The 26,450-nt window shown below is 38.6% G+C and overlaps 3 protein-coding genes across 3 annotated transcripts; all 3 read right to left on the reverse strand.

Annotated features, from left to right (window-relative positions):
* On the reverse strand, positions 1 to 1,915 carry tcf15 (transcription factor 15). Its single transcript, XM_042004025.1, has 2 exons — positions 777 to 1,915; positions 1 to 281 (listed from the first exon to the last, which is right to left on the reverse strand). The coding sequence occupies exons 1-2, from the start codon at positions 1,251 to 1,253 to the stop codon at positions 219 to 221; spliced, it is 540 nt and encodes a 179-aa protein (XP_041859959.1). The 5' UTR covers positions 1,254 to 1,915; the 3' UTR covers positions 1 to 218.
* A 5,447-nt stretch (positions 1,916 to 7,362) lies between these two features.
* srxn1 (sulfiredoxin 1 homolog (S. cerevisiae)) lies at positions 7,363 to 11,369 on the reverse strand. Its single transcript, XM_042005029.1, has 2 exons — positions 11,097 to 11,369; positions 7,363 to 9,827 (listed from the first exon to the last, which is right to left on the reverse strand). The coding sequence occupies exons 1-2, from the start codon at positions 11,322 to 11,324 to the stop codon at positions 9,618 to 9,620; spliced, it is 438 nt and encodes a 145-aa protein (XP_041860963.1). The 5' UTR covers positions 11,325 to 11,369; the 3' UTR covers positions 7,363 to 9,617.
* Positions 11,370 to 16,934: 5,565 nt separating this feature from the next.
* Positions 16,935 to 25,194, reverse strand: scrt2 (scratch family zinc finger 2). The gene is made up of 2 exons (XM_042003453.1): positions 24,559 to 25,194; positions 16,935 to 21,230 (listed from the first exon to the last, which is right to left on the reverse strand). The coding sequence occupies exons 1-2, from the start codon at positions 24,716 to 24,718 to the stop codon at positions 20,431 to 20,433; spliced, it is 960 nt and encodes a 319-aa protein (XP_041859387.1). The 5' UTR covers positions 24,719 to 25,194; the 3' UTR covers positions 16,935 to 20,430.
* Positions 25,195 to 26,450: the final 1,256 nt, after the last annotated feature.

A 26,450-nucleotide genomic window follows, 5' to 3' on the forward strand; every position in this document is an offset into this window, starting at 1 on the left:
AAAAAGGACAAAAAAAAACTAAGTTTCAAACAAATGCACTGCATCTTTGAAAGTCTTATGCATAAATTTCTCAGTCAAGTATAAATAGTCTCTTTGGTTCCATCATTTGATCCAGCATGTGTAAGAACACGAGTGTGCGCTCTGTAAAACCAGTCTGGACTCTTCCCTGAGAAAGTCTTCGAGGATTTTCAGGTTGCTAATCATTCTCTGGTCTTCAGTCAGCGCCTCATTCGCAGCGGACCCAGCCCTCGCATTTTTAAACAGTCTTTTCCATCCTTAATCTGAAAGGGAAATAAGCAAAAATGCGCAATCATTTAGGATTAAAATATTTCATTTATTTGCACCAGACTCAATTGTAATTTCCTTTTAGGCGAATAATTACATTAATCCAGTCCGATTTTCTTTCTTTTTTCTTTTTCTTTTCTTTTCTTTTCTTTTCTTTTTTTACAACTTAACCTTTTGGTTGTGTTGTCTGCCGCACCATGTGAAGGTGTTCAGTAAAAGAAACAACCATCTGTTTGTGGAATTTAAAGGAGTACCAAGCATGTGTGGTGCGTAAATGCGATTTTTAAGGAACAACTCGCGATTAAATAAATTACATCTACATGGTAGCAGTGGTTTAAAGGAAAAGTCTACGCTACATCAGACACACACTCTTAAAATACACTGTCAAGACCAATAAATGGGTCCGCGCGCAGAGCTGATGAGCTTGTGTAATGTTACAATCAGCTGTTTTTAAGACTTTTTGAGCGTGGAGACACAATAACAGCATTTACCCCTTTTCTCTGGTTGCTCAAACAGAAGGTGCAGATGGTCCTCGGCTGCTTCCCTCCACTCTCTCCTTGCGCGTGGACCGCGCCGAGGCACGGCTGACCGTCAGCGACTGCGTCTCCAATAAGAAGCACGTTGGCCAGATGGGAAATGTAGCTGGATGCCAGTCGAAGAGTTTCAATCTTGGAGAGCTTTCTGTCCACCGGTTCGGTGGGTATGAGAGTCCGAAGAGCTGTGAATGCGGTGTTGACGCTCTGGGTCCTGCCTCTCTCCCTGGCGTTGGCTGCGCTCCTCTGCTTCATCACCACCGTGGAGTCTCCTTCCAGCTTGTGCGAAATCAGTCTCCGTTTTTCGCTGGAGCCGCAGTAACTTTGCTCCGAGCTGCCGTCGCTTTCGCTGCGATTCTCGTCGTCGTCGGAGGTCACGTTAAAGTCCGAGTAGATTAAGTGCGTCGCCACAGGCCGCAGCATGGCAAAAGTCATTATTAAAAAATGTTACCAGCTCCTAATCCACAAGTGCGCGCTCAGTCCGAAAACAAACCAGGGCACTGTCCCTACATCTCCATGTTGCAAGAAGTCAGAGATGTGTAACCACCTGCGAGAAAGGACCTTGGAAAGAAAGCTGTCCGACTTTTCATTTGCGTTGGCCTACTTCAGGATGGACACAAACCACCAGGTCAGCTGGGCTCTTATAGCTGGATGGGAGGAGCTGCCAGCACAAACTTACAGTAGCTTTGAAAGTCAAAGACTCATTTAACTGCACATGGAATAACTACTGAAATGCTAGAAACAAAGCAAGTTTAACTTTTGTAGTTCAGCCAAATCAGCCATTTTAAATCTTTGCCTTTAAAATGCCATTTAGTAAAGCTAAACAATATTAAATTTTAAAACGAATTTAAAGCAGTGAATTTACTCTATAAACTGTAGTTTATTATACATAAACATATTATAAATGGCATTGGAGTGTTGATGCTGGTCAAAGCAGGTCTGTTTTTCTTTAAAACTACGTTGGAAATATGTGATTTAATCTATAAAAGTGGGTAAATTTAACAGCCAATCTTGGATTTTTAATTTACGATTAGCTGCAAAATAAAAGGAAAGTTGTAAAAAAGTACAATAATATAGATTTATATGATGAGATTGGTGATTAAATTGTGCTTTAATAGAATGATAACATTGAATAAAAGTAAATATTTCACATTGCAGGTTGCAGAGAACTTGAATGCATACAACAAAAACACTGGGTCAGGATTTAATGATTAACTTTATCACCAAATTTGAATGTTTAGAGCCTTTTAAAGGCATTTAGGGACTAAAGTTTGCTTTCCGGTCATTTTACAGTCACTATCTTGTCTCAGTCTGACATGTTTATGGTTCTGCCACCTGCTGAGATTTGCCTCTGTAGGCTGGTAAACGGAAAATATAAAAATACAAGTTCTCTTATCCAAATATTCTTTTCAGGAATATTCATTAGCCTAATTCTGGATCATCACGGCATAAAAACAAACTAGTTGGAGCACACAACCCTAACAACAGGTTTCCACTTAAAGAGCTGCCTCTGGCTTGTAGTGAGGATCACAGCTCAGACAGCAGGAGAAAGTTAAGTGTGAGTAAATAAACAATGAACAGATGATCCTGGAATGACAAGGATTTATTTGCTCGCTGCCCTGGGTTCAAAAAAACAAAGCAGTAGCAAATGGATGATTTAGGCCCTCCAAGCCACATCAGTAGACTCAAGCTGGCAGTGAATTGAGCCACTTCAATGTGCCTCAGCTGCATCAATAGTCAGACATCAGACACCCAAACTGCCATCTAAAGGAGCTCTGAGGTCTTTCAAAGGACACACACTAAATGCAGAACTCTGCAGGGCAAGAGGCTGCGTGAAGATGTCAGATCACAGAGATAAAGTCTCTTAAGGTTTAGCTTTATACAAACTAATTAGAAACCATATGAGTTTTGAAGCAGATATTTTTTTTATGTATTTAACATTTATTCATACAGGTAGTCCCATTGAGACACAGAGTCTTAATTTACAAGAGAGACCTGTTTTGGACTGACAAAAAGCATTAATTGCAGTTACAGACCGCTCTAACAACAGAATCTAAATTTGAGTTCATTTAAAGGCAAAAAACAAGTTACATACTAAAAAAAAAAAAGAAAGTTACTGTAATCCAATTAATAAAGAACTTAAAGATGTGAATATTCTCTCAAGGATGGGCCAACAATATGCTGCAGGTCTCTGTTGCTGAATGGTTAATTAATTCATCATGAACTCTTGCTGGGGATTTATTAGGTGTTATACTGGCTGTCTGTGGAGCGTATGAACATGTTGACTATGCACCGAAGAGATTTTTTTTTCCAGACCGGTGCTCTTCTCTCAGAGATCCATGAAATGCTGCAGTACTCTTCCAGAATAAGTAGACCCGTTTGTCCTGATGAGGCGAAAGCATGTTGGTTTAGCCACCTGCTGAGGTCCATGCTGTTGTGCTGCAAAGGTCTGCGAGAAGAGCAGCTCTGTCTGAGCCACAGAGATGTAAGTTTATTACAGTATGTCTACACTGTTAGATGCATGTTTTACTGAGTCCATTGAGTTAATACAGAACTCTATAAACACAGGGGATGAACAATGAGTATGGAGGTCCTGTGGTTAATGATTGTGCTATATAGGGTTTGAAAACTTTTGGATTCATTGTTATATAGTTTAGTACACATGTGCATGCTGTCCCAGTCAGGCTTTGCTGGTCTAAGACAGAACATGACTCCAACGCTTCCAGTATCAGCAATATAAATTCCAAGTACAAACACACTTTTCTTATGGGTTGGGTGGTGAGCTCAGCAGCTGGGAATGTGCATTAGTAATTGTTGAGGTGTAACTTTGAGATCCTTATAGACCATCTTTCTTCTTACTGCAAATCTGGTTGCATATTTATTATATAATAAAGACTGAATCCCCATCTTCAGCCTGAAAATTTTTGTACCGGTTTTGAGTGTCATTTCACAAAAGAACAAAAAATGTAGATCCTTTTTAATGATCGCAGGGAGGAGCCTCCATATAGTTGCTTTTTCACATCTACTGGAGTCCTGAAATGTTCTAGAGATGCTCTGGGGTGGGGGTATGTGAGAATGCAAATGTCTGCAACATTTACTCCAGACTTCCTGCAGAAATTTTCCAAACAGCAAAATCTCTGGATTATCCGCAGTGGAGACGACGTATGAACGTGTCAGCACGTATTCCACAGCATTTAACACAGCTTTACAAGTGAGCATGTTGTGTGTTTGTGCTGGTGTGAGCTTGTCCTTTCTGCTGACCTGTATGCTTCCTTCTCCCTCCCTGCTGTTGTAGATAACTACAGACTCATATCAACACAGGAGCCTTTAAGCGCTATTCTCACTGTGTTGTAAAGAAAACTGTGTGATGTGCCCTGCATCATATGCTGCCTCCAGAGAAAAGACTTCACCTACTGCAACTGAATTTAATGCATTTCTGCTGCACTAAATTCAGCAGAGCAATAGTTTTACATTTTGGGACAGATTAAAAATTGTCAGGATGACAAGCTTTTTGTTCTAAAGATGTTTTGCTTCTACTTTTTCTACATTTGGAAATTCTCTGTCTCGGTTATTTCATTTGGCCACACAGTCCTACAGCTGCAGCTGGAAGGTTTGAAGAAAATGATAATTATAATAATCATTTTTAAAAAGCAGTAGTGCTTAAAGTGTTAGGTGGTGACCTTTGACTTTTAATCTAGAAAATCCACAATGAACAGATCCACCTAACAACAATTGCGTGTGTATCCATAGATATTTGTTTCTCTCTGACATGGAGCTCCATTGTTGTCCAAAGCCTATTAAAAACACATCAGTCAGGTCACCGCTGTTGGACCATGTTACATCTTCCTTCATTACAAACAACATACAGTACACTCTAGTTTATTTGGGACTGATCACAGGCTCACTTTCCTGTGGCGCTAAATACACATTTTAACTCAAATAGACCCTGAAAAAAACATTTTAGTCTTGATTGACATTCTCATGTCACCCCCCTGCTTCGTTCTCTACACCAGCTTGCAGTCACCCAGAATAACATTTAAAATACTCACCTTCACATACGAGGATCTACATGAACAAGCAGTATCTCTCAGATCTTATACACATCCATACCAAATACACCAAGTGCACTTGAGACAACCAGAGCCGGTTGTCTCTCCTACACACCCACCTGAAATCCTGCGGGAACAGAGCTTTTTTTTGGGGGGCGGCGTGGCTCAGCAAGGTAGAGCGGTCGTCTTGTAACCCGAGGGTTGCCGGTTCGATCCTCGGCCAAGTCGTGTTCATGTCGAGGTGTCCTTGGGCAAGACACCGAACCCCTAGTTGCTCCTGATGGGTCGTGGTCGAGCGCCTTGCATGGCAGCTTCCGCCATCAGTGTGTGAAAGTGCGTGTGAATGGGTGAATGTGCTGTATACTGTAAAGCGCTTTGGGTATCCTGGTACAGAAAAGCGCTATATAAATACGGACCATTTACCATTTACTTCCATGGCCTTCAGATGCTGGACCACTCTCCCCACCAGTATTAGATCTGCTGATAGTGTAGGCAGCCTTAAGTCTCAGCTTAAGACACACTTGTGCTGGTGTACACCCTTTTATAGAAATTATTTTTATTTATTTTATACTCAGATTTTATTATTTAATGTTTTCATGGATTTTATTGTAAAGCACTTTGTGATTTTGATCTGCAAAAAGCACAGTATAAATAAATGTTACTTAATTATTTGATTGGGTCATAAACTGTTAGCCCGCTGTGCCGTTTTAAGGGAATAACTCATACAATCATAAACTGAAATAATTTAATGGAGGAAAAAATTGTTTTGTGGTTAATTGTCTTGTTAGAGAACAGCATGTTTTGCAGTAAATACTTAAAATTGAATAATTTGTCACATGTATTTAAGGAGGTCAATTAGATTAATTTGTAAAGGTTATGGTGGATTTTAGGCTCATTCTGATTTACAAAAAGCCAAATATCCCTTTTTGTGAGTAGTGTGTGCATATATATATATATATATATATATATATATAAAGTTTTACTCCTGTTTATATGTAGGAATGCTAATTGTAAGTTACACTTGACTTCTACTAAAGTCTAATAGTTCTTAACCAGTATATGTGTGCATCACTCACTTTATTTTATCTGTTTGGAAACTAATATATAATACCAACTATCACTAATCTTTTTTCCTCCTTTACTAAAAAAAAAAAGAATTTCAGTCGTAAGTTACATGTTTTGCATGAATAAATCCTTTCAACATCTTTTGATATTTATACAAACATTAACACACTCTTTTATCACTTCAGAATGAGTTATTTAAAAAGAATAAAACAGTCTTTTTAGTTTTTGTATCATCTAAAATTTTCTCCTGATTTTAAACCCTATTCAAGACCTAATGCAGCCACAACACACACCTGGTCTTTGCCTCCGCCTTAAAGCAAACAGTGACATTAAAGGACAAAGCAGTGAAATTTATTATAATTAACGAGACAATGCCTTCTAATGAGTCAGGCATTTTTTAATGGGGCAAACGCTGCTTGGCAGGACGGATCATTAAAAATTTTCCAGTGAACTTGCCAACCAAGCCAGAGTACAGGTTTAAAGCCTGTGTGCCAAATACGTCCTATTTCTATTATATCCCAAGTCTACTTTTACAGAGCTGCCGAGAGAGGAAGATGCACGCACAATGCCTCACTGCGGTAAGGTCAGAGGGTGGACACGGCATTGCAAATCTGGCACAAATTACACGCCTGCAGCCACCAGCAGTCTGAGAGAATTCCGGAAAGGAAGCTGTGAGAAATCCTCATCGACTCAAACAACTAACGCTAAAGCCCTTTGAGAGGATTTGACTGGAACAAAGTGGAACAAATGGGTGAGCTGGCTAACCATAGATCTTTTTTCCGCTTTAATTTTTAATGTATACAAACTTTGCAGAAGATTAATGATAAAATTTGCCACCCGATTGATTTTTTTTAGAGCAAAACAACTTTATAAATGCACCTCATGGAAAAAAAAGCACATTTGTCTTTTCTAAAATATGCAGTTTGGTCTTTATATAGGCAGAAAATGATAATAGCCCATCATTCTGTTTAAAAAATGTATTTCCAACAAAGAGTGGGATGGCAAAAATGAAAGAAATCTGTGACCACAGAGATGATCTGATGAGTAATTTATCTGCAGATGTCTTGTGGGGGGGTTGCTTGTTAAGGCTTGAGTAATCACCAGATAAAGTCAAGGAAAAAGACAAATGTGATGATGATCGCCATGAGAAGATTCTCAATCCAAACAAACAACATGAGACAGATGTAAAATGACTAATGTGTGAAACTAATCACAAATGATCTCAGAGTTTGAGGTGAACTCTACTCTTATCTTTAATCTGTTTCAAAAATAATATAATTATTTGATTTCAAAGATCTGAACTGGTTTTTAACTTCACTGTTTTAGAAAATTAAAATCAGATTGAAATGTCTAGCTTACAGGTTAACTTGATTTTTAGAGCTTAAAATAGTAAACACACAAATAAAAAGAAACGCACCTTTGAAAGTACTGTCAGAAGCATTTTTACTTTATGCTCATTACAAGGAATCAATGTGAATATCAGTCAGCTTTGTTTTCATATTTCTCCATCAAAAGTCACAATTTAGTTACATCAGTCACACAAAAAATGTTCTTATATTTATGAGATCCATTTTGGATATTTCTTCTTCTTTTTTCCTCTTACATAATGTTAGCTATCATTTTAAATATAAATCTCCAAAGTTAAAGTGAGTTTAAACTACAACTGTGCAATTCAACACCAAAACCAATAGATCTTATTCAAAAGAAAAAACAGAACTTTTTCGAAGTTGTGCTCCCATAACTTGTTTTGATGTGCAGTATTTGGATCAATAAGACCTTGTTAAGGTATTTCCCTGTGCAGAAATGTTTCCATCTACAGGTCATCGAGCTGAGGATATCAAGGAAATATAAGACTTAAAACAAACAGGAACTCATCAAACTTTTAACAGAGTCCAACAAAGTAAGTAATAAAATGTACTATTTATGAAAAGAAGAAGACAACAGTTCCTCCTCTTAGCCTTTAACACCCCTCCCTCTTGGTCTTTTTCAATCCTCAAAGATAAAGCATGCAAAAACACCCATGGAAACCTCTCCTAGAAGCAACAGGTGCAATGCATTTTTTCATACCAGTATTGCGTGTCAGAACTCCTTTGAGGATATGGTTACTTCCAGACAGTGAGTGAGCTACAGGAAATCTTCTCACACGCGACGATTCAGAGGAGAAATTTAGAGTCCTTTAGGGCTGGTCAGTAAAAGTCGCTCCGGGTCGCCCTTCATTTCCTCAATGGCCACAAAGGGAGATCGTCAAACAGCTCAGAGCTTGCATTGTGAAGGCGCTGATGTCGGAAAGGCCTCGTCTATATTTTACCTATATTATTCCGTAAAACAGCAGTTCCTTCCTCCAAGACAGAGGCAGGGGAACTGCTGTCTGACTTGATTTAGTAAGCTGAAGCAGTCTCAAGGTCAGAAACAACAACAAACAAGGTGTTAGGTAATATCTTTACACGTTTACTGAGATTAATCTGGTTATTTACTGTAAGAGACAAGAATTTGTGTTCTTAAATGCTTCAGGACCCACAGCGTTAAGAGTAAGGTATTAATCATATCATTTTTACAAGGTTAGGAATGATTCTAGAAAACGTTTATATGATTCAATTTCATCCACTTTAATCTGTCTTTGTCTGGAACCTTACAGGAAGGCTCTTTTTGGGAAATGACAAGTGGAAGACTGACAACAGGCAGATTGGGATAATTCTGCAAGACATCTTGCATTTTGTCAGCCTGATGTTCTCCGAACATCTGATTTCACCCACAAACCATCTTGACTGGAGGCTTGTTTGCTGTCTGGAAAATCCTAATCAAAGATGACTGTGTGTGAACAAAGTGGGAGAATATCTGGGTGCTGTCTGCCACCAAAACTGCTGAGATTTTAATTAAGGACTAAGAGAGAAGCACTCATTTGTTAGTGCTGTTACTGTAATGTTTTCTTAATAAATATCATCATTTTGTCCTAATACTCTGATCCTCTAAAAATGATACCAAGTTAAAAAAAAAGGCAGTGTCAACATACAGTTAGAATAACTATTAAATTCTCTCAATACACCCAGGTGTAAATAAAGGAAATGCACTGGGGGTAATTGCAAAGTTTTCATGTGTCCCAGCTGAAAAAACTCATGTTTAAATATTAAAAGAAACATCAGCTCAGGATCATTTGTCTGCCTTAGTTTTAGGCTGTTGCTGTCTGTGTGTGCAGGTTCGCTGAGATGTCTTACCAGGGCACTAAAACAGAGAACTCATTAATATTAATGGCATCACCTGTGTTTTTCTTACAATAAAAGTCAAAATGTTAGTTGTTAAAAAGTTCTTCACATTTACAACCACATCTGCTGTAGAGTCTAAAGACATCTTGCACATGTCAACAAATAAAGATCCCTTTATTGTCATATTTTCGACTGTGGGGGAGATTAACTTCAAGAAAACAATCATTTGATTAATTTCTAGGTGCAGTTTTGAACTGTGATTTGAGGGTTAAAACAAATGGCAAATACCTGTTTTATAAAAAATAAGTAAAAATGAGTAAAAGCAGTTTGGCACAATGTAATGGTACAAACAGTTATACTGCCCCCTGTTGGTAAATCCTCTGCCCTGCAGTGACCAGCTGCCTCTAGGGGTCACACTGTGTGACCCATTTGGGCTAAATCTGTCAAAGAAAACAAACAAAAAAACACACCAAGCTTTCTCTGCATCACCGCAGATCAGGTGTTGAAGCTCCCAGGTAAGTTCTGAGGTCTGAGATGCTTGATCTGATGATCTTCGCTGGAATGACGGGCATGTTCAACCTCTGATATGCAGCAAACCTGTGACAGCCTCCGAATGAGTAGTAGTAGTTTCCTCCCTCTCTTCCTTTGATCCAGAGCACATCAATAGGAGGAACAATGCTGATGTCTGTAGTCTCCTGAAAGGAAAGAGAAACTGTCAGTTAGAGCACATGATGACTTTACAGCACCAGGTTTGCAAGTATTACAAAAGAAAAGAAGTTAAATTAACATACATGTTCACAAAAATTACAAAACCATTTGTTTACTGTTTTACATAAACAATGCAATTCATAGAATGACTATAGTAAAATTATGGCAGCAGTGATTGACACAAAATGATCACAGTGTTTCTTGCATGGATATCATAATTAAGTGGTGTAGAAAACAAACTTTCTTTGCAGAGTTGTGAATCATTGTTACAGATCAGTGTTGCCTGCTAATAAAGAAACTTGATGCAAAAAGTAAAGAAATTTGCGTGTGATTGATTATTTCTTTCCTTTAATAATACCAATTGGTGTTGTATTAAACATCACTGATAAGCCTGTTTAGACACCTTTACACTGAGGTATGACTTGTAAGGATTGTGCTTCTGAGGAATGAACGAAACATGTAAATGTATGGGTTGTGTCCCTCAAAAGTATGCCCAAATCCCCTGCAACATCCTCCTGTTGATATTCAGTCTTGTTTTGAGCTGCTTGGTGGATTGGATGATTGTACGCTCTGACAGTAACAAGAAAAAAAAAAAAGAGTCTATTTTTACACTTTTTTTTCTTTAAAAAAAAAAAAAAAAACTCCGCCAGGGACATCAGTAGCTTGCACAATATCCATATGCAGCTAGAACAGCTTGGCATCACCAAGTTATACCTCGTTGTAAAAATGACTAATTACTTTCCAGTTATGTATAATACAACATTAAATTGTATTATAAAAGGAGAGAAATAATCAACCAAACACAAATGTTCTTACTTTTTGTGATAAGTGTATATGGAGTGCATTTCAATAAGTGTAGAAAAGTGCATTCCAGTGCAGAGACTGAAATATAGTTAGATTTTATATTCTTCAGAAATCTTCTGTCAAGCCACTAATCAAACATAAATTTATTGTATAAATTTTTTTCTTATCTTTTTAATCACATTATTTACTTTTTTAAAGCATAAATACAGTATGACTTGAGAAGTAAACACGGTTTATATCCATCACCAGATATTATACTTGCTAAGGTGTAGTTCTTAAAAAACTCTGTCCAGCTCTTTCTACCAGAAAAACAGAAAGCACTATGAGGGTGATAAGTTTGCTGTTGCCTGATTTGAACAATTCAAAGCTTATGTACAGGAACGTATTTCTTGTATTAACTTTAAAAACACAGATTTATTCTTGTGCAGATGCAAGGACTGAATTTTTGTTACCTTCACTGTGTCCATCAGACTCTGGACTTTCTGCTCGTCCAGTACCGGAGGAAACGGCCTGATGATTAGCTGTAGAGGAATGTTGTGAACCTCTTCAATGTTGTCTGAGTGAATCGACCTGTTGACGCCGGTGTCCGCCGCACCACACTCAGTGGACATTTTCACTTTTCCGTTTAATGATAACACTTGTTTTAATAGTGTATTTCTACCCTGCCACAAACGATACATTTACCTGTTTGTGCTACTCTGCTGCTGTGCTGTTGTACTTCCTGAACTTACTTGTCGGACTGCGTGCTGATGCCAAGGTAAGGATTTGATTGGTCATGCTCACTGTCAATCACAATAAAGCCACGCCCTCTCACAAGCCCTGTTTGAATAAGAAAATGCAGACTTCTTTGCTTTAAGTAAGTAATAAACTTAGTTTTCTTAAAAGTAAACTGGATTGATTTTCATTTTCAATTGAATCTACAGATGATTTTTTTGTTGTTTAATTTGGAATAGAGTGGTAAATAAAAGATAGACAATCTAACAATGTTGTGAATAAGCTTTGAAGCTAGTAAGCTAGTTAGCATTTTGATAAAGATAACGCTATTTGTGTAATTTATAGTTTACAAATAGTTTGATAAGTGTTCAAATATTAATTTAAATTGGAGAATTGAACTAAAAGAAAAAAATCTAAAGAAACATTATTGTGCTTTTGCATATGACCTGTAGCTCAATTTTTGTTTCTACCCTCTTTTGGTTCTGCAGTTAAAAGCTAACAGGTTTATATTAGATGTACATGTGTCCAGTGAATTCAGCAAAGATTATTATTATTATTATTATTATTATTATTATTATTATTATTATATAATGCATTCAAGACAGTTTCTGGATGGAAGAAACATTTCAATGAACAACTACAGGCTCTTTCATCTCCAAAACATTTCACGTTATAAACTTTGATCATATAATTATTGTTATTTATTTATTGGTTGTCTTCTGTAAGCGTGATGAAAATATGTTTGTATTGTATGTATGTATTCTAATATATTTTTCATATTTCACCAACATATTGATATTTGTTCAAACAGTAGCCCTTCTCTTTGCCACATACACGGCTGATTCATGTTTCATGAATGAACAAAAATGCATCTTTGTTGAATTTACAGGAAAAACAAAACATAGCTGCCTGATGTAGTTATGTTTTATTTTTTGGTTTGTTTAATTTCATTGACACAAATCTAGGAAGATGAAGTGAAACGCGTGGAAGAACTGCCAACTACATATGTGCTATTTTTTAAATATTTTTTAATGAAGATGTGCATGCGATCCTAACACACATTAAACACATCATGGCCAAAGTTTTTCTAATCAAAATTTACTCCAGCAATAATTTATATACTTTAAAAACCAGAATCCTTTGCAGGCAATACTTTTTAATGAGGTCATTGGTTTGTATTGTTGACTGTTGCGTGTCATAGGCTTCCTCCTTCAAAGTGAACAACTTAGTGGTTTTCTATTTTTGCAGGGATTAAAAAACAGCTTCGTTGCTGTGGTTACAAAACAGAAGAAGAAGAAGAAAAGAAATAAAGGGCATGTGGTCTCACAGCTTTGCACAGGTAAGTGGAAAGCTTCAAAGATATGTGGCAGTCGAGCAGATATAGAAGTATTGTTGTGTTCTCCAACCCACAACTACAGCATCTTTTATATAGACAATTAAAGAATAATTTCTTGGACAGGAGAGGAGGACCATTATTTTGAATTATTACAAATTCTTTGAACTACAATGGCATCGCCTTTTATGTTGATTAATTGGTCACAAGGGGACGGGTTACAACATGAAGGAGGTCTATAGATAGTTTATCATTAACAGGGATATCAATATGTAGAACAAGCGGAATAAAATTTATTTTGTAGTTCAGATGCCAGGGAATGCAATAAAATATTTGGCTTCATTGTCAAGTGCAATGATCAGTTTTTATTTTCTCACAGATGTTGCTTATACTTGGCTGTATGAATTCAAGTTTTTGTATGGATAATTACAGTATTGTAAGGGCAGACAAATCCTCCTGTGACATTTTTTCTGTAAAGCACAATCAAGTTACTGCTTTGATTTCATTCAAGAGCCACCTCATCAAACACCAAAAGAAACCAGCATCACATGATATGAAGAAGCCTTGTCAGTCAAAGCATATAGCCATGCAAATTATCTCCAGTGCTGAGATGTGTTTGGAGTCCCACTACACTCTGCATGACCCTCTGCTGTCACAGCAGGACTTTATTCTTGTTGCTAACATATCTCAATTACTCAAATTGAGTCAGTCACACAGGTACATCAGCAGGTCATGGAAGAACAGTTCCTACATAATGATTTGCTGTTAATATTAGATTTTGGTCCCTGTGGGATTGTCACACTTAGAGCAGCTGCAGAAAATTACCTGCCAGTTTTTCGACATGGAAGCGAGCTATGTTTATTTATGCCTTCTCTCTCTTTCTGTTTCCTTTCTTTTTTTCTTTTTTAACATGTTGACATGCTTTTAAAGTGATAATTATTCTGATGCTGATTTCCTGTCTTCACACTATAGCTTTGTGATGGACGAGGTGTGTGAAATCATAGCACGATTTAGCATCAGCGGATGCTGCCGTGTGACCGATTTGTGCTGTGATGTTGATTATTCACTGATGGCTCTTGCAGCCTAAATCTATGAAATTATTTTCTGTGCTCTCTCCTTCTAGAACGGCTGCTCAAAATGAGATTTCTGTTTAATGATCTTTGCTTGCCTTGAAATGAATTTGCTTTCCCATATCTAATCCGGAGGGGGGAACAAGTGGTGCTTTTTTTCCATTTACACATATTTCTGTTCATTAACCTTACAACTATACCTGAAGCACAGTGGGGTTTTTTTTGCAGCAGTTTAAGCTTAAATATAAACACTAAGAAACTCATAAGGATTGTTTAAGTAATGTTAAATCATCAGGCAAAAACTAATTATTTCTATTAACTGCTAATCAGCATATTTTTTTCTTGTTTTATTTTATGTATAAAAGGTAAGAATAAAACAAAAGTAATGTAAAATGTCTTACAATTCAAAGAATGACAGAAATTATGTATTAATTGTCACTTTTAAGAAGCAGGAACTGACAAATAAAAATGACTGTAATTCATCAACTGCAATTCAGTCCATGTAAATCATTAAAATAGCACTGGTTAATCTTCTGTTGGTCGTTTAATCAGCTAATGATCGCAGCTCCTCATATTGTAAAACCTGCTGGCTGTAAATCCTTTGCCGTCCTTGTTTCTTCGTGCATTGTATATGAAGGAGAAAAAAAGGAGCTATTTAAGGAGTGCCCTCCTTGACTTTTGCCTGAGTGCTGATGACAAGTTGGATATCTTAGATGCATAAAAATGAGATTTTGACATGACTTCAAAAAGAGAAGCATACGGATGAGGTGGACCCTCTGCCAACAGAGAGGCGAGGGAAACAGATGGGTTTTACACAAACAGCACAAACATCAAGAACACTGAGTTAAAGAGCTTGGCAGTCTCACTTGATGAAACAGTGAGGAATGGAGGCGCTTTTAATGAGCATCTCTTCTGTGATGCAGAGTATGAAAAGACAAACTGTTAGCTCTTAAAGGGGCAGTTACAGTTGGTTGGTCCTGACTGGGTGAACTGGATGATTCTGCTAACCTCTTATTAGTTTAGACTGCTTATACTCTGCATATAGAAAGCAATTCCTTTTTCATTTTTCATTTTTTTAAGGGTTTTGGAATTTTTCTGAAAGTGACTGTAAGATAGGGAGATGAGATATAGCATAAAGACCACAGACCAGGACTCGAACGCAGGCCAGCTGCATTGAAGAGCTTCAACTCTGTACTAAACTCCAATATCCAGACTGCACAGTTCTCTCATTCCTACACAAAGGCTGTTTTCCTGTCGTTGTGCCAAGGCTGACAGTTGGTGATCAGCCAACAGATGGCGCCAGATGAACAAGAAGGATCAAAGTAAAGACAGCAAGTATTAGATGGTTAACAAAACGGGGAAAATAACTGAGCTGCAGCAGCTGCAACAAAAACCACTTTGTCATGTCAGATATAGCATAATAATATCCAGTTACAGTATTTCTGTTTTTCTTTTATGATTACTAACTATTCAAACAGTCAAACATGTTTGTTCCTTATGGAAAAAAATATATATATATATGAATAATAATAAATAACACTAAACCGATTTGGTAAATTGACTAAATAAAAATAAATCACATTTTAAAAAGTAGTTTGGTACAAATTTGTGACAACAGGCATCAATGGGTTAAATAAATCAGCAGCACTACTTTCAATTAATTTCAGAATTTTTTCCACTTTTAGAAAGGAGTTACCATCCTGAAGCCATTGAGAAAAGGATTGAAGCTAACACAGATTTAAAATATATATATATATATATATATATATATATATACATACACGTGTTTGTGTGTGTGTGTGTATGTACCTTCAGTTAGCTTAATAGGTGTGTTTGCTGCTCCAGGTTTGATCAGTAACCTTGTGGTAACCCCTCACCCCATCAGAGCAGAAGGCACTTATATTTTTTCTCCACCAGCCTCTCAGAAGATGATGGTGCTCTCAAGTCAGTATCTTTGAAGTGTGAGTGTAGCAGGCTCAATTTTGCAGGTTGTTTTTAATAATTTACCTGATGTGCTCTGAGTGTGAGTGGCTGTGGGAGGCGCTGGCTGCTGTGCCGCTCTGTAGAGTGTAGTGGGTATATGTATGCAGGGCCACGGTCGCCCTACCTGCCTCCCTGTGCTGATTGTTGTTACACACACGGCACACCCACGGGTGATGTAATTGGATTCCATGGGTCCCCATTTTACAGTCCATTGCCATGTAATGAAATCAGTTATTTACTTTCATCATAAAACCTGATAAGGGACAACATCTGCTGGGGTAAAGTTTGAGTGAGTACGACACATGAATGTTGATGAGCGGCGGTCTGCAACATCCTGAGATGCTTCACCATCAGCTGCATGTTAGTCAACATGCCAAAACAAAAAGTGACAACTTATTTTGCTAAACTTGAGCAGCATACTCAGTATAAAAGCAACAGTAAGCGTGCTCACTGCTTCCTCTCATTGAAGAAAGAGGTGTACAGCACTGTGTCCCGGCTCTGCTCTGCCTGCTGTCTCATTATACTGCTGCTTTGCTGCTGGAGGACACTGAAGGACACAAGCGATTGAATTCAAGTGTTGTATATTCCCTGGAAACCAATCAAGAAAAGCCCCAGAATAATAATCCCTGTCCGCTGTCATGATTCATTTTTATTTTCTTCCATATTTTTTTCTGGCTATTCAGTCACTCAGGAAGGGTAGTTCCAGAATAAAATCAATGTTCCATTAAAATTTAATGACCAGGAAGGGCTTAATAGTGGTGGAACAGATGCCTCCGCTTTTGAGAACGCCAACATCTCAAGAACTCTTATTCAAAGCTATATTGGGGTTGTCAGGTCCTCGAACTGTTGCCGCTCTCAGCTGCTGTGAAAAACTAAGAATATTGTTTTTTCTCCTGTGAAATGAAAAGTTAAAAAACTGTCAGTAAGGCGCATAAAATCATGCAAACATTGACAGAGGAGGCTGCAGCTGATGGAACATTGCTGTCTAAGTATAATTACCCACTGTGTTAATGTTGATCAAGAACTACTCCAAACTGAAACCAGACTCATAATTTTCTAAGTGTGAACATCTCCAGGATACGTAGGTGTACGCACAAATAAAAATAAAATGATAAAACATGAATAAAATCCAAAAGGATCACTCTAAAATTCATATTCTAAAAGAAATACAAGTGGACGTGCAGTTTTCCTTGTGCTATTGTTTTTATTAATGTTATCATTGCTATTGTTGTCATCATTATTAATTGGAGCAGAACAGGATAAATCAAAACACCCCTCAGCAATCATGGCTTAAGTTTCTTCATACTCAGCTGGAACAGAGAGAGAGAGAAAGATAAAGAGAGGGAAAGAGACAGAATGAGAAAGAAAGTGGAAAATCTTAATCAGTTTTTTTTTTCTTTGAGGACCATATGGAAGGTTTCAAGCAGCCAACCATATGTTGAAGGCTTTTGTCATGGAAATCATACTTTTTGGCACTTTTTCATTGCGCAGCCAAGCCGGGCACAAAAATAAAATAGAAAAGAACAGAAAAATCATAAAGAACATTATCAAATCTTTGAGAATACACAGAGTTGGAAGATTTTTTTTTCTAACTTAGAACAAATAGCTTCTTAATCAAAACACTCCCTGATTCGCATGGCCACCCAGACTGCAGTTGGTACCTGTATTCGTCTTTTTTTAAATAGAAAAAAAAGACAGCATGAATAGAAAAAGAGCAATTAAATGTCTACATGCATTGTCATATTATTGCTGTGATGTATTTACAACTATATTTACAAAATCATCAAAGAGGAACAATGTTTCCCTACATCTAAATGCAATCAAATTGTGCCTCCATTTCTGTAAATAGTATTTTTCAGGGGAAGATCTGCAAATCTGTTAGTTTTAAATACAAGCCTACTTGGTACAGTGCTTTTCTAGTTGATCATTTTAATATCAGTGCCTTTTTCAGCCTTATTAGAACAAAACTTCCAGGATTTGGAGATACATTATATTCATTTTACATAGTAAAATAAAAAAACATAAAATAATCTTTTGGTAGTTCAGATTTTTGCTTTTGTTTAAATGTCTCGCAACATGCCAGACTGTGTGCTCTGCAAGTTAATCAGGAGACAGGTGGTTTGGTTGCTCTCATGCAGTGATTCAGCTGTAGCACTAGACATGATGATGGTTAAAAACAGCGAAACAAAAAACAGGAAGGAAAGGATGAGCAAACAGAGCAGAAGCTCTCTTTTCTCCTCGGTTTGGTGTTTTTGTTTTTTAGGGCGAGCTCAGCGTTCACTGCGACGGTGCCTTCCATTAGGAATATGCAAATAGCTGACAGTGCATTTGCCTGCTGGTGCTTGACCTTCCCCTTGGAGGTCGCTCACCGACTCAATTACGCTCCCTATCTGCAGTCTGTCTACAAACACCTGTTATCCTCCCACACTCCGCCACCCTCCGCCAATCCCACTTCAGCACATCTCATCCTCGCTGCGTCTGTTTAGAGGCAGTTAGGACAGGTTTGGTGGGGAGGGGGAGGGATGCGGGACAAATGAATTACTGCGTGTTGTTAAATTAAACTTTCTTTACTATCAGTGGTGGTTAGGACAAAACCAAAATGTCCCGATGATACTTTGGGGATGTGTTTTAAATGTATCTGTATTTAAATTATTTTTAATTCCAGTTACCTAAACGAGAGTTATTATCCTGTTGCTTGTTAAAACAAATGATAAAAATGATAATGCTAAGTTAGGTTGCCTTTTTCAAGCAAACTGACACATCAGTTTAGGATTTGTTTATCGTGATAATTATTGCTCTTGTGCCTCAACTTTGTGTCTTAGTTGTATTTTACATTTTTAAGGATACATTCATTTTACTGCCAATCTCCGAATTGTTAGATTTACAGACAAAAAAAAAGGACTAAAAATCAGTCCAACAGAGGTGGTGGGCTTTTGGGGAAACAGCAAGATAAGCAGTATTTTCATGTTTTGTTCTCATGGTTTCTTTTTATTGCCCTAAGTTTATGGAAAACAGAACAGCTGTGATTGTTTTACATGTCCATTGCTTTGTCAGTCATAGTTATTGCCACGAAATAAAAAAAAAATCCCTTAGCATTCATTTGTTGGAAGTTTTCTAGCACTGCTACTGTACATTGTTCCTCTTTAAAAACTAAGTCCCTCGGACTTTCTACAGTTTTCATGCATATAAACATTTTTCTTTGAAGATCAGCAGCATCTTACAAGGTCAATGGATGTTCGTTTTTTTAAATCATGAGCAATAAATAAATACATGATAAATAAGCGAGTCTTCAATAAATACACAAAAATAGGGTGAATAAATAAATAAATAAATAGATAAATAGGAAGATAAATAAAGTATTTACATGATAAATAGATGGTATGCATCTAAACCATGGGTGGAGCTTTTAGCGACATATAAAACAGACAAAACATAAAAATTTCACTGTCACTTTGTAACTGAGGGTGTGTGAGTCTATACCTTTACTCTGAGGTAATACTGGTGGAGGGGGGAGCACCTCGAATACTGGCTGGAGATTGCTTAAAATCGGAAGATGCACCATAAAGGCAGCAAAGTCTATGCAAGCCACCATGGTGGAGGAAGAACAACGAAAGTTTTCATTGCTATAGAAGAGTCAACCGCACATGGCACTTATTCGATCATTTGGTCTAGTTCTCAGTGTTTTTGTCCAAGTCTGTACATCAGGATGAGACTATGAATTAGATCCGACGGCGTGAGCGATGACCTGTTCAACAGGCCAACTTTTCAAAATCACTGCTCTTGCAGAATTGAATTGAATGAGTTATGAACTTTTATAGCTTATTTAAAATTAGCTTCTTTTTTTTTTTTACCCACAGTTACAAAGATTATTTTGATCAACAAGGGATAATAAGCACAAAAAAATAAATTTAGAAAAATCAAATAGAAAAATAACATCCGTTGAATTAAAACATTGGTGTGGAAAAAAGGGGGTTGTCTTTTTTTTAACCTTTTAAAACGATCTCCCTTTTTTGCAAATACTGTCATAGTTCACATTTTCATAAAAAGTTCATGTTGGCAGTTGCAAAAGAATTCAATTCTTAGCAAATAAAAAGCAGCATAAAAATACAAGAGGTCATTTTGTCTCTAAAAAAACAAAAGAACACTGTTAGTCCTTTTTTATGTTTTTTTTTTTCTTTTTTTTCATTACTATTTCCTATAAAATATCAGGAATCTAAATATTATTACTATTGATATCAATATCATTATAGTCATTGATAAAAATTCACATGCCAGGCCTCATATATAATTGTGTTTGTGTGTGTGTTTATGTGGGTGTGGATGTGCGTACATGAGTGCGTTAGTGTGTGTGTGTGTGACTGTCCATGTGTATGTGAGTGTGTTTACATGCTCCCACATCCATGTGAGCACATGTTGCTGAAATGTGTACAACTATCATCTACAGTCTCTATTTGGGGGAAGGTTGTTTGATTGTATGTTTCTGTGGACGATTAGCTACTGTGCAGGGAAAAAAATCCAGCATCTTTTGAAATTGTCTTTGCCATAATCATTAGTTTCTTCACGTAATCTCAGTGAAAATATTGCTTTCTAAAAAAAGGGAAGAAAAAAGGCATGGAGGGCAGAGTGAACAGGGTTATTGGTTGTGAACCTACAACAGGGGTTCAAAATTAAGCTTCTTCCTCGTGGTTAGTTTTCTGATCCAGAGTCATCTTCGTCTGCAGAGCCCTTGAAGCAAGCTGACTCATAGTGCTTGTTCAGGTAGGACTTGAGAGCGAAGGTCTTATTGCAGCGCTTGCATCTGTAGTGCTTGAAGGCAGAGTGTGTTTGCATGTGGGCGCGGAGGTTTGAACGGTCAGCAAAGGCTTTGCCACAATGGGCGCAGGCAAAGGGCTTCTCCCCCGTGTGGGAGCGCATGTGACCTTGCAACAGCCACGGCCGACTGAAGGCCTTGCTGCACACGTCGCACTTGTGCTTGAGGTCGTGGGTGAGGATGTGCATTGCCAACGCCGGCATGGAAACGTACACTTTACCACAGGTAGGACACTTGCGGGCCATCTTGCTATCCAGGCTGCGGTGCGTCTGCTTGTGTCTGCTCAGGTTGGAGGAGGTGGCGTACGTCTTGCCACACTCGTTGCAGGTGTGGCGAGGCACGCCGGCTCCCCTCTCCTGAACCCCACCGTTAGCACTGCTGCTTCGTGAACCTCCCCCACGACTCTCCCCGTCTCCCTTCCGCCTCGAGCGCCCATCGGAGATGAAGAAGGCATCCATGGTGTAACCCTCGGCCAGGGCCTCCGATTCACCAGTATAGAAGCCGCTCGCTGTCATGCCAGACTGGGGGCTGTCGGGGTGCTTCAGGTCGGGGTCGCAGTACTCCTCTCCACTGCTCACCTGGGTGTACAGGGGGTCTGACACCGGTGAAGCCAACTTATGCTCCATCTTCTTCTCCCCCTGGTATACAGATGGTGTGATGTAATCCTGTATGTATCCTGGGTAAGAGACACGAAAACAGAGTTGGCCTGAGGTTGTGATGGATAAGGACACAGTGACATGCTTCTGATTACATGATTATAATGTTGGACGATTGCCCATTTGTAAATGGGGAAAGGGTGAGTGGTAGCACTGATCTAATAGCATTTTTTACAGAACTCAGGTTGTACACACACCACTTCAGTGATGCAGGGAAACGTGACACACTCAACTGTGTTTAGGAAGGTTGCAGTTTTACACTGACGATGAATAATAGCTCCTTAAAGACATCTCCTGTGTAGGAAGATGGGAAGTAAAACCCCTTTTGAATAAAACAGGCTCATTGATTAGACATTCTTTCTCTGAGTGCCAGCATTTTAACATAAACCTTATTTCTCATGACTTTTCAAGGCTTTCATAATTTCTCATGTTGTGCTTTGTTTTTCTTTTTTGCCACAAACAAATACACATGTTGGACCAGACATCATGCAGGATTTTCTACTTTATTAAGACAGTTTAAATGAGATGCAGCACTGTGACAAATTTAAGTGTCTGTAACAGTACAAAGCATGATTTCTGAGAGCCATATTTCTATTGGCATCATTTTAGTCCTTACATTCCCTCTAAAGCAGCTCATTGCCAGATGAGTTAAAAGGCTTGCTGGCAGCTAAATGGGCCCAGATAGAACAGATATCTAGAGCTAAATACATACTAAAAGCTCTCTGCCTCCGGGGTTGATATTTTGAAGGTGCAAATGTGAAATGTGGTACAAAAAAAAAAAAAAAAATCTTTCCTTAGACAACTAGTGCATAACTCCAGCAAAAAAGCCATTCCTGCACTGTGTGCAGCAAGCAGTGGAAATTAAGTATTGACTGCTTTTTAATGAAATTCAAAGTTTTGAACTGATCAATAGACTATCTTCTGTAAAATAGTGCAGCTGTTGAAGAGTCGAACGCTGGGGAAGCTAGAAATAATGCGAGGAACGGATCAAGTATCCGCAACACACAATAATAGTTTATTGAACCCAGTTTGCTTGAGGACTGATAATGTGAGACATGGCATCAGGCATATTGTTTGTGAAGAGGGTCACCTGTCTACAGCAGCTAGTACGCTCAAGTACTTTCAAGAAACAAGCCATTAAGAAATCAGTATAAGTGCTCTCTTACTGGAGCTTCTCCATTCGCAATGGTTTCAATTCACACAGTCAAAGACATGACCATGACACCCAGGTCAGGGAAACAACAGAGCTGTGCTACTGCTCTGCATGGCTTCAGTTTTTAACTCCACAGATGGTGTTTATCGTTAAGAGAGCATGACTACCCTTCAGAAACAAACAAACAAAAAAAACATAACAAGGAAACACACTTCTGTCTTTGCTTTATTTCTTCCAGGTAGAAATAAACATTTAAACGCTGCTGAAGCTGAGCAGTTAAATCCACCGGTTTTACAGCCACATTATGAGCTACCATGAATTTATCTGAAGGGTCTTTGCATTGCATTCAACAATGTGGCCTTTATTTTGCAGAGGATTTTACCAACAAAGCCCACAGTGCACTATCACTTCAAGCAGAGGTGTTTATATGTTTCAATTACCCAAGGTCAGACACGAAGCTCATCATTCAGGACTCACGCTGTATCAGCCTTTACAGCTCATAGGCTCATTTCTGTAATGCAAAGCAAGCATGTAATTAATGGACCCTCTCAGCCACCCCTCTTTGTTGTTCGACAGACACTCAAGTCAAATGTCTCCACAATGGGGGGAAAGAAAATCTCCCTGCACAGCAGAAGTGCTGATGTTAGGTGTTTTTAGCCACCGAGTATTCTTTTATGTCATCTCTTTTTTTTGACTCAGCATAAAAGGATAATTCTTTTGTTCAAATTAAATGGTTTTTGTCAACATTGATATGGTGCCTTATTATTCTTTTCCTGTTTATGATAATGCCTGTTTTTCCACGGTGTTGAACAATAGATTCAAGAACAATAGAGAGTGTCAAAAATTATACTAATGGATTATTAAAGGATAATTTAAAAATAAATAATCTGCAACACAAAGACTAAATGAGATTCATTCCAAGTTTTAAAGATATGCTTGGTGGAAATATATAATTATCAGCAGAGCTGGTCTTAAACAGTATATTTTTTAGTTTTGCATATCTGTCTTTTGAACAAGAAAACAACAAAAATAGTTGAATGCACTAATCCTGGTCCTTTAAATGTCACCTTGTTAAAGGCACTGTCGAATAACAGGTGGCTATCATCATCAACATTTAGCTGCGGACTGCCGTGTCTCTCACTGTGAAAACGTCTTAAGAAATCACAACAAAGGCTCACATATGGCCCTCTAAACGTGGTCACAAAATGGAAGCGACAGCTTAAAGCAGACTGTGAAAGTGAAGGTCGCCTCTTCTCTGACATGAGCTTAGCGTGGCCAGTCAGAGTGTTTGACCACAGTGCAGTTATGTGCCTTTCTTCATGTTTACTGTACAAGCTCAATCACGTGATCAGCCTCATTGCTGCCCCAAGCATTTTTTGTCTCCTTCCTTTCACCATCCCTTCAGCCCAGCTCCCCACCTCCCTCCTGGCTTAACTGTACAGTGTGTTGATGTCTCTTGTGGCGGCAATAGGCCTGCATGGCTGAAACTCTAACCCCTGCTAGTTTTCAAATGCCCGGAAGGAAGAGAAAGATGTAGTGGAGCGATGGGGGTGGGGAGACTGTGTGCATGCTCCATTTGGATGGGAAGAGGGGGGCAAGGGAGGATCGGACCATGATGGGAACTCAAGGACAATAACAGCTAAGGACAAATGTATCATCTGATACTCATCTCTCATATTCATGAATTTTTTAGTCCACATGATGACCAGATATCGTCAGCAGGTGCATGTTCAGCTAACACAGGGTTGGTGCAGTCATACACATACGTAACTGGAGCTTCTCCTGATTAGACACACGTTTTGTTCCCTATTTACATAAACTAATCCGTGGCTGTGACCTGAATTGTGTCTGTCCTTCACTGGAGTCAAAAAACAAAAGTCTAGGAGCACAGTGGTGGGGGTGGGGTGCCTCTGGAGAGGATTATTTAGGATCTTGGTGAAAAAAAAATAAATAAATAAAAAATGTCCTCTGGCTGCATGTAATGGTTCACTTCAATTTACACACTACGAGAATGTTGGCTGACTCAAAGAAAAATCTCACCCGACAAGACGAAATAAAACAAAACAAAACAAAAGAGGCCACCATCTGTGTGGAAATATCAGGCATGCTGAAATCAGCACCGGAGCTGTTTACAGGCACAGAGTGTTAGCACATCTTTAACTGGAGCGGCGCAGACTGGAGGCATGTTAACTCACCATTTTCACTAAGACGAACCCCGAGGCTGGTCACCGAGTCTGTGATGGAGCGTGCAAAAGTCAACGAGTCATCCAGGTGGTGATGATGATTGGAGTTGGCCACATTGGACGAAGAAAAATCATCAAGCTTGATCTTCTTCACCAAAAATGAGCGGGGCATGTTTCAGTGGATGAAAACACAAAGCTGAGAAAAACGCATGAGAGAAAATAAAAGACTCTCTGAAGAAGCACACAAGCAGGGCTGGCTTGACGGTAATCCTTGTGGTTAATGTGGTCAAAAACATAAGACAAGAAAGAAAATGGAAACCGGTGGAGAACAAGGCTGACGGCAATGCTGTGTGATTCTCTCTGGTTCCCCCAGCTTCCTCCTGAAAAATAAAAAAATAAAAAATAAAAGCGATCCTGTTCAGCACTGGATAGCTCCTGTGATGCAGCAGGCTTAAGGGACCAGTGAGGAAGAGAAGAGATGGAGACAGACAGAGAGAGGAGGGAGAGAGAGACTGTCAGACTAGCTGAGATCAGCAATCACGCCAGCCTTTATATGGGGCACAGGCAGTGGAAGATCAGGTGGTGCTGCGAAATGGAGCTGCTTAGCTTTAATCCATCAAATGTCCCCGGGGACACACATCAAATTACTACTGAACCGTCTGTGCATTCGCACACAGACAGAGGAAAAAGAACACAGCCAGACCCCCACAGCCACCCCCCCATCTCCCCCCTGCTGCTCCCCCTCCTCCTCCCTTCCCCTCCTCCTTTCACCCCGCTTATGCTCCGTGCTCGGAGGAGGAGTAAAAGAGATGGGCAGACAATGGAGATGTGGATGAGAGCACACTCGGTGTCCTGTCCCCCATTGTCTTCAGATGAAGTGGCACAGTTTATGTTTGTCTTGTACAGGCTCTGCCTCCCACAAGTCATCTCTGTTGCCTCAAACAGCCTCAGATCTTTCCTTGCAGTGGAAACACCACTGTACTCAAATGCCGAGGGCTGGCATAGAGCACAGGAGAGGTTATCAGAGCGTCTGGGAGCGCTGGACCCTTTTTTTTTAAGCTGTGCTGGATTCCAGCACTGTTGACAAGCCAGCTACAGGGAAGTACTAGTGCTGCACGGCTCAGCTTTTCTGCCTCCCTCCCCATTACCGCTGCACAGATGTGTGTCCTGCCATGCGTGGCAGTGAATTATCTCATTAATTAATTACATCTTTTTTGATTAGGGTGAAATCCAGAATTAGATCCATACTCACTAAATTGGCCACATATCTCTGGGTAGGTTTGTATTTGTATAAATTCATTAGCCGCTTTATGATTTTGATTTACACACTGTATTTTTTTTTAATCTAAGATTTTATCAGATTAGAATATTTACACAGAGGAATGAAAGGAAACTAGAATGATGCACCTGTTTGATTCACTATCAACAGGAAACACTTGTGTCACTTGTATAAATTATCTGACTCACTTATATTATTAATAATTAACATTGTGTTTGCAATGAAAGGAAAAATTGTTGCCTTTGTTTCTGTTATCTGAATGTCAGTAGAGGGCAATAGAAAGTATGCAGATCTGTGCATCTGTTCCGATTTGTTTAGACTGTTCTGCATCTGAATTTAAGCAGCAGTGATATTGCCATTTTGTAGACCTTGCCTAAACTGTCTACTAAAACTTCTCTAATTTTGTTCTGCTTAAGATAATATTCACATATGATTTGATTGAGATTAAAATCTACAGCTACATCATTACACAGAATTGTTCATATTAATTCTGGAAATGTTTTTTTTTAGGCAAGCCTGAAACTTTTTCTATTTGTGCTATGTGCCATTTTCATTTAATCTACACCAGTAACACATGTACAGATATTTACACATCTTAACAAATCACCCTTTACTATGACTCCAA

The sequence above is a fragment of the Melanotaenia boesemani genome, chromosome 13 (genome assembly GCF_017639745.1).
Source record: "Melanotaenia boesemani isolate fMelBoe1 chromosome 13, fMelBoe1.pri, whole genome shotgun sequence".
Taxonomy (NCBI): domain Eukaryota; kingdom Metazoa; phylum Chordata; class Actinopteri; order Atheriniformes; family Melanotaeniidae; genus Melanotaenia; species Melanotaenia boesemani.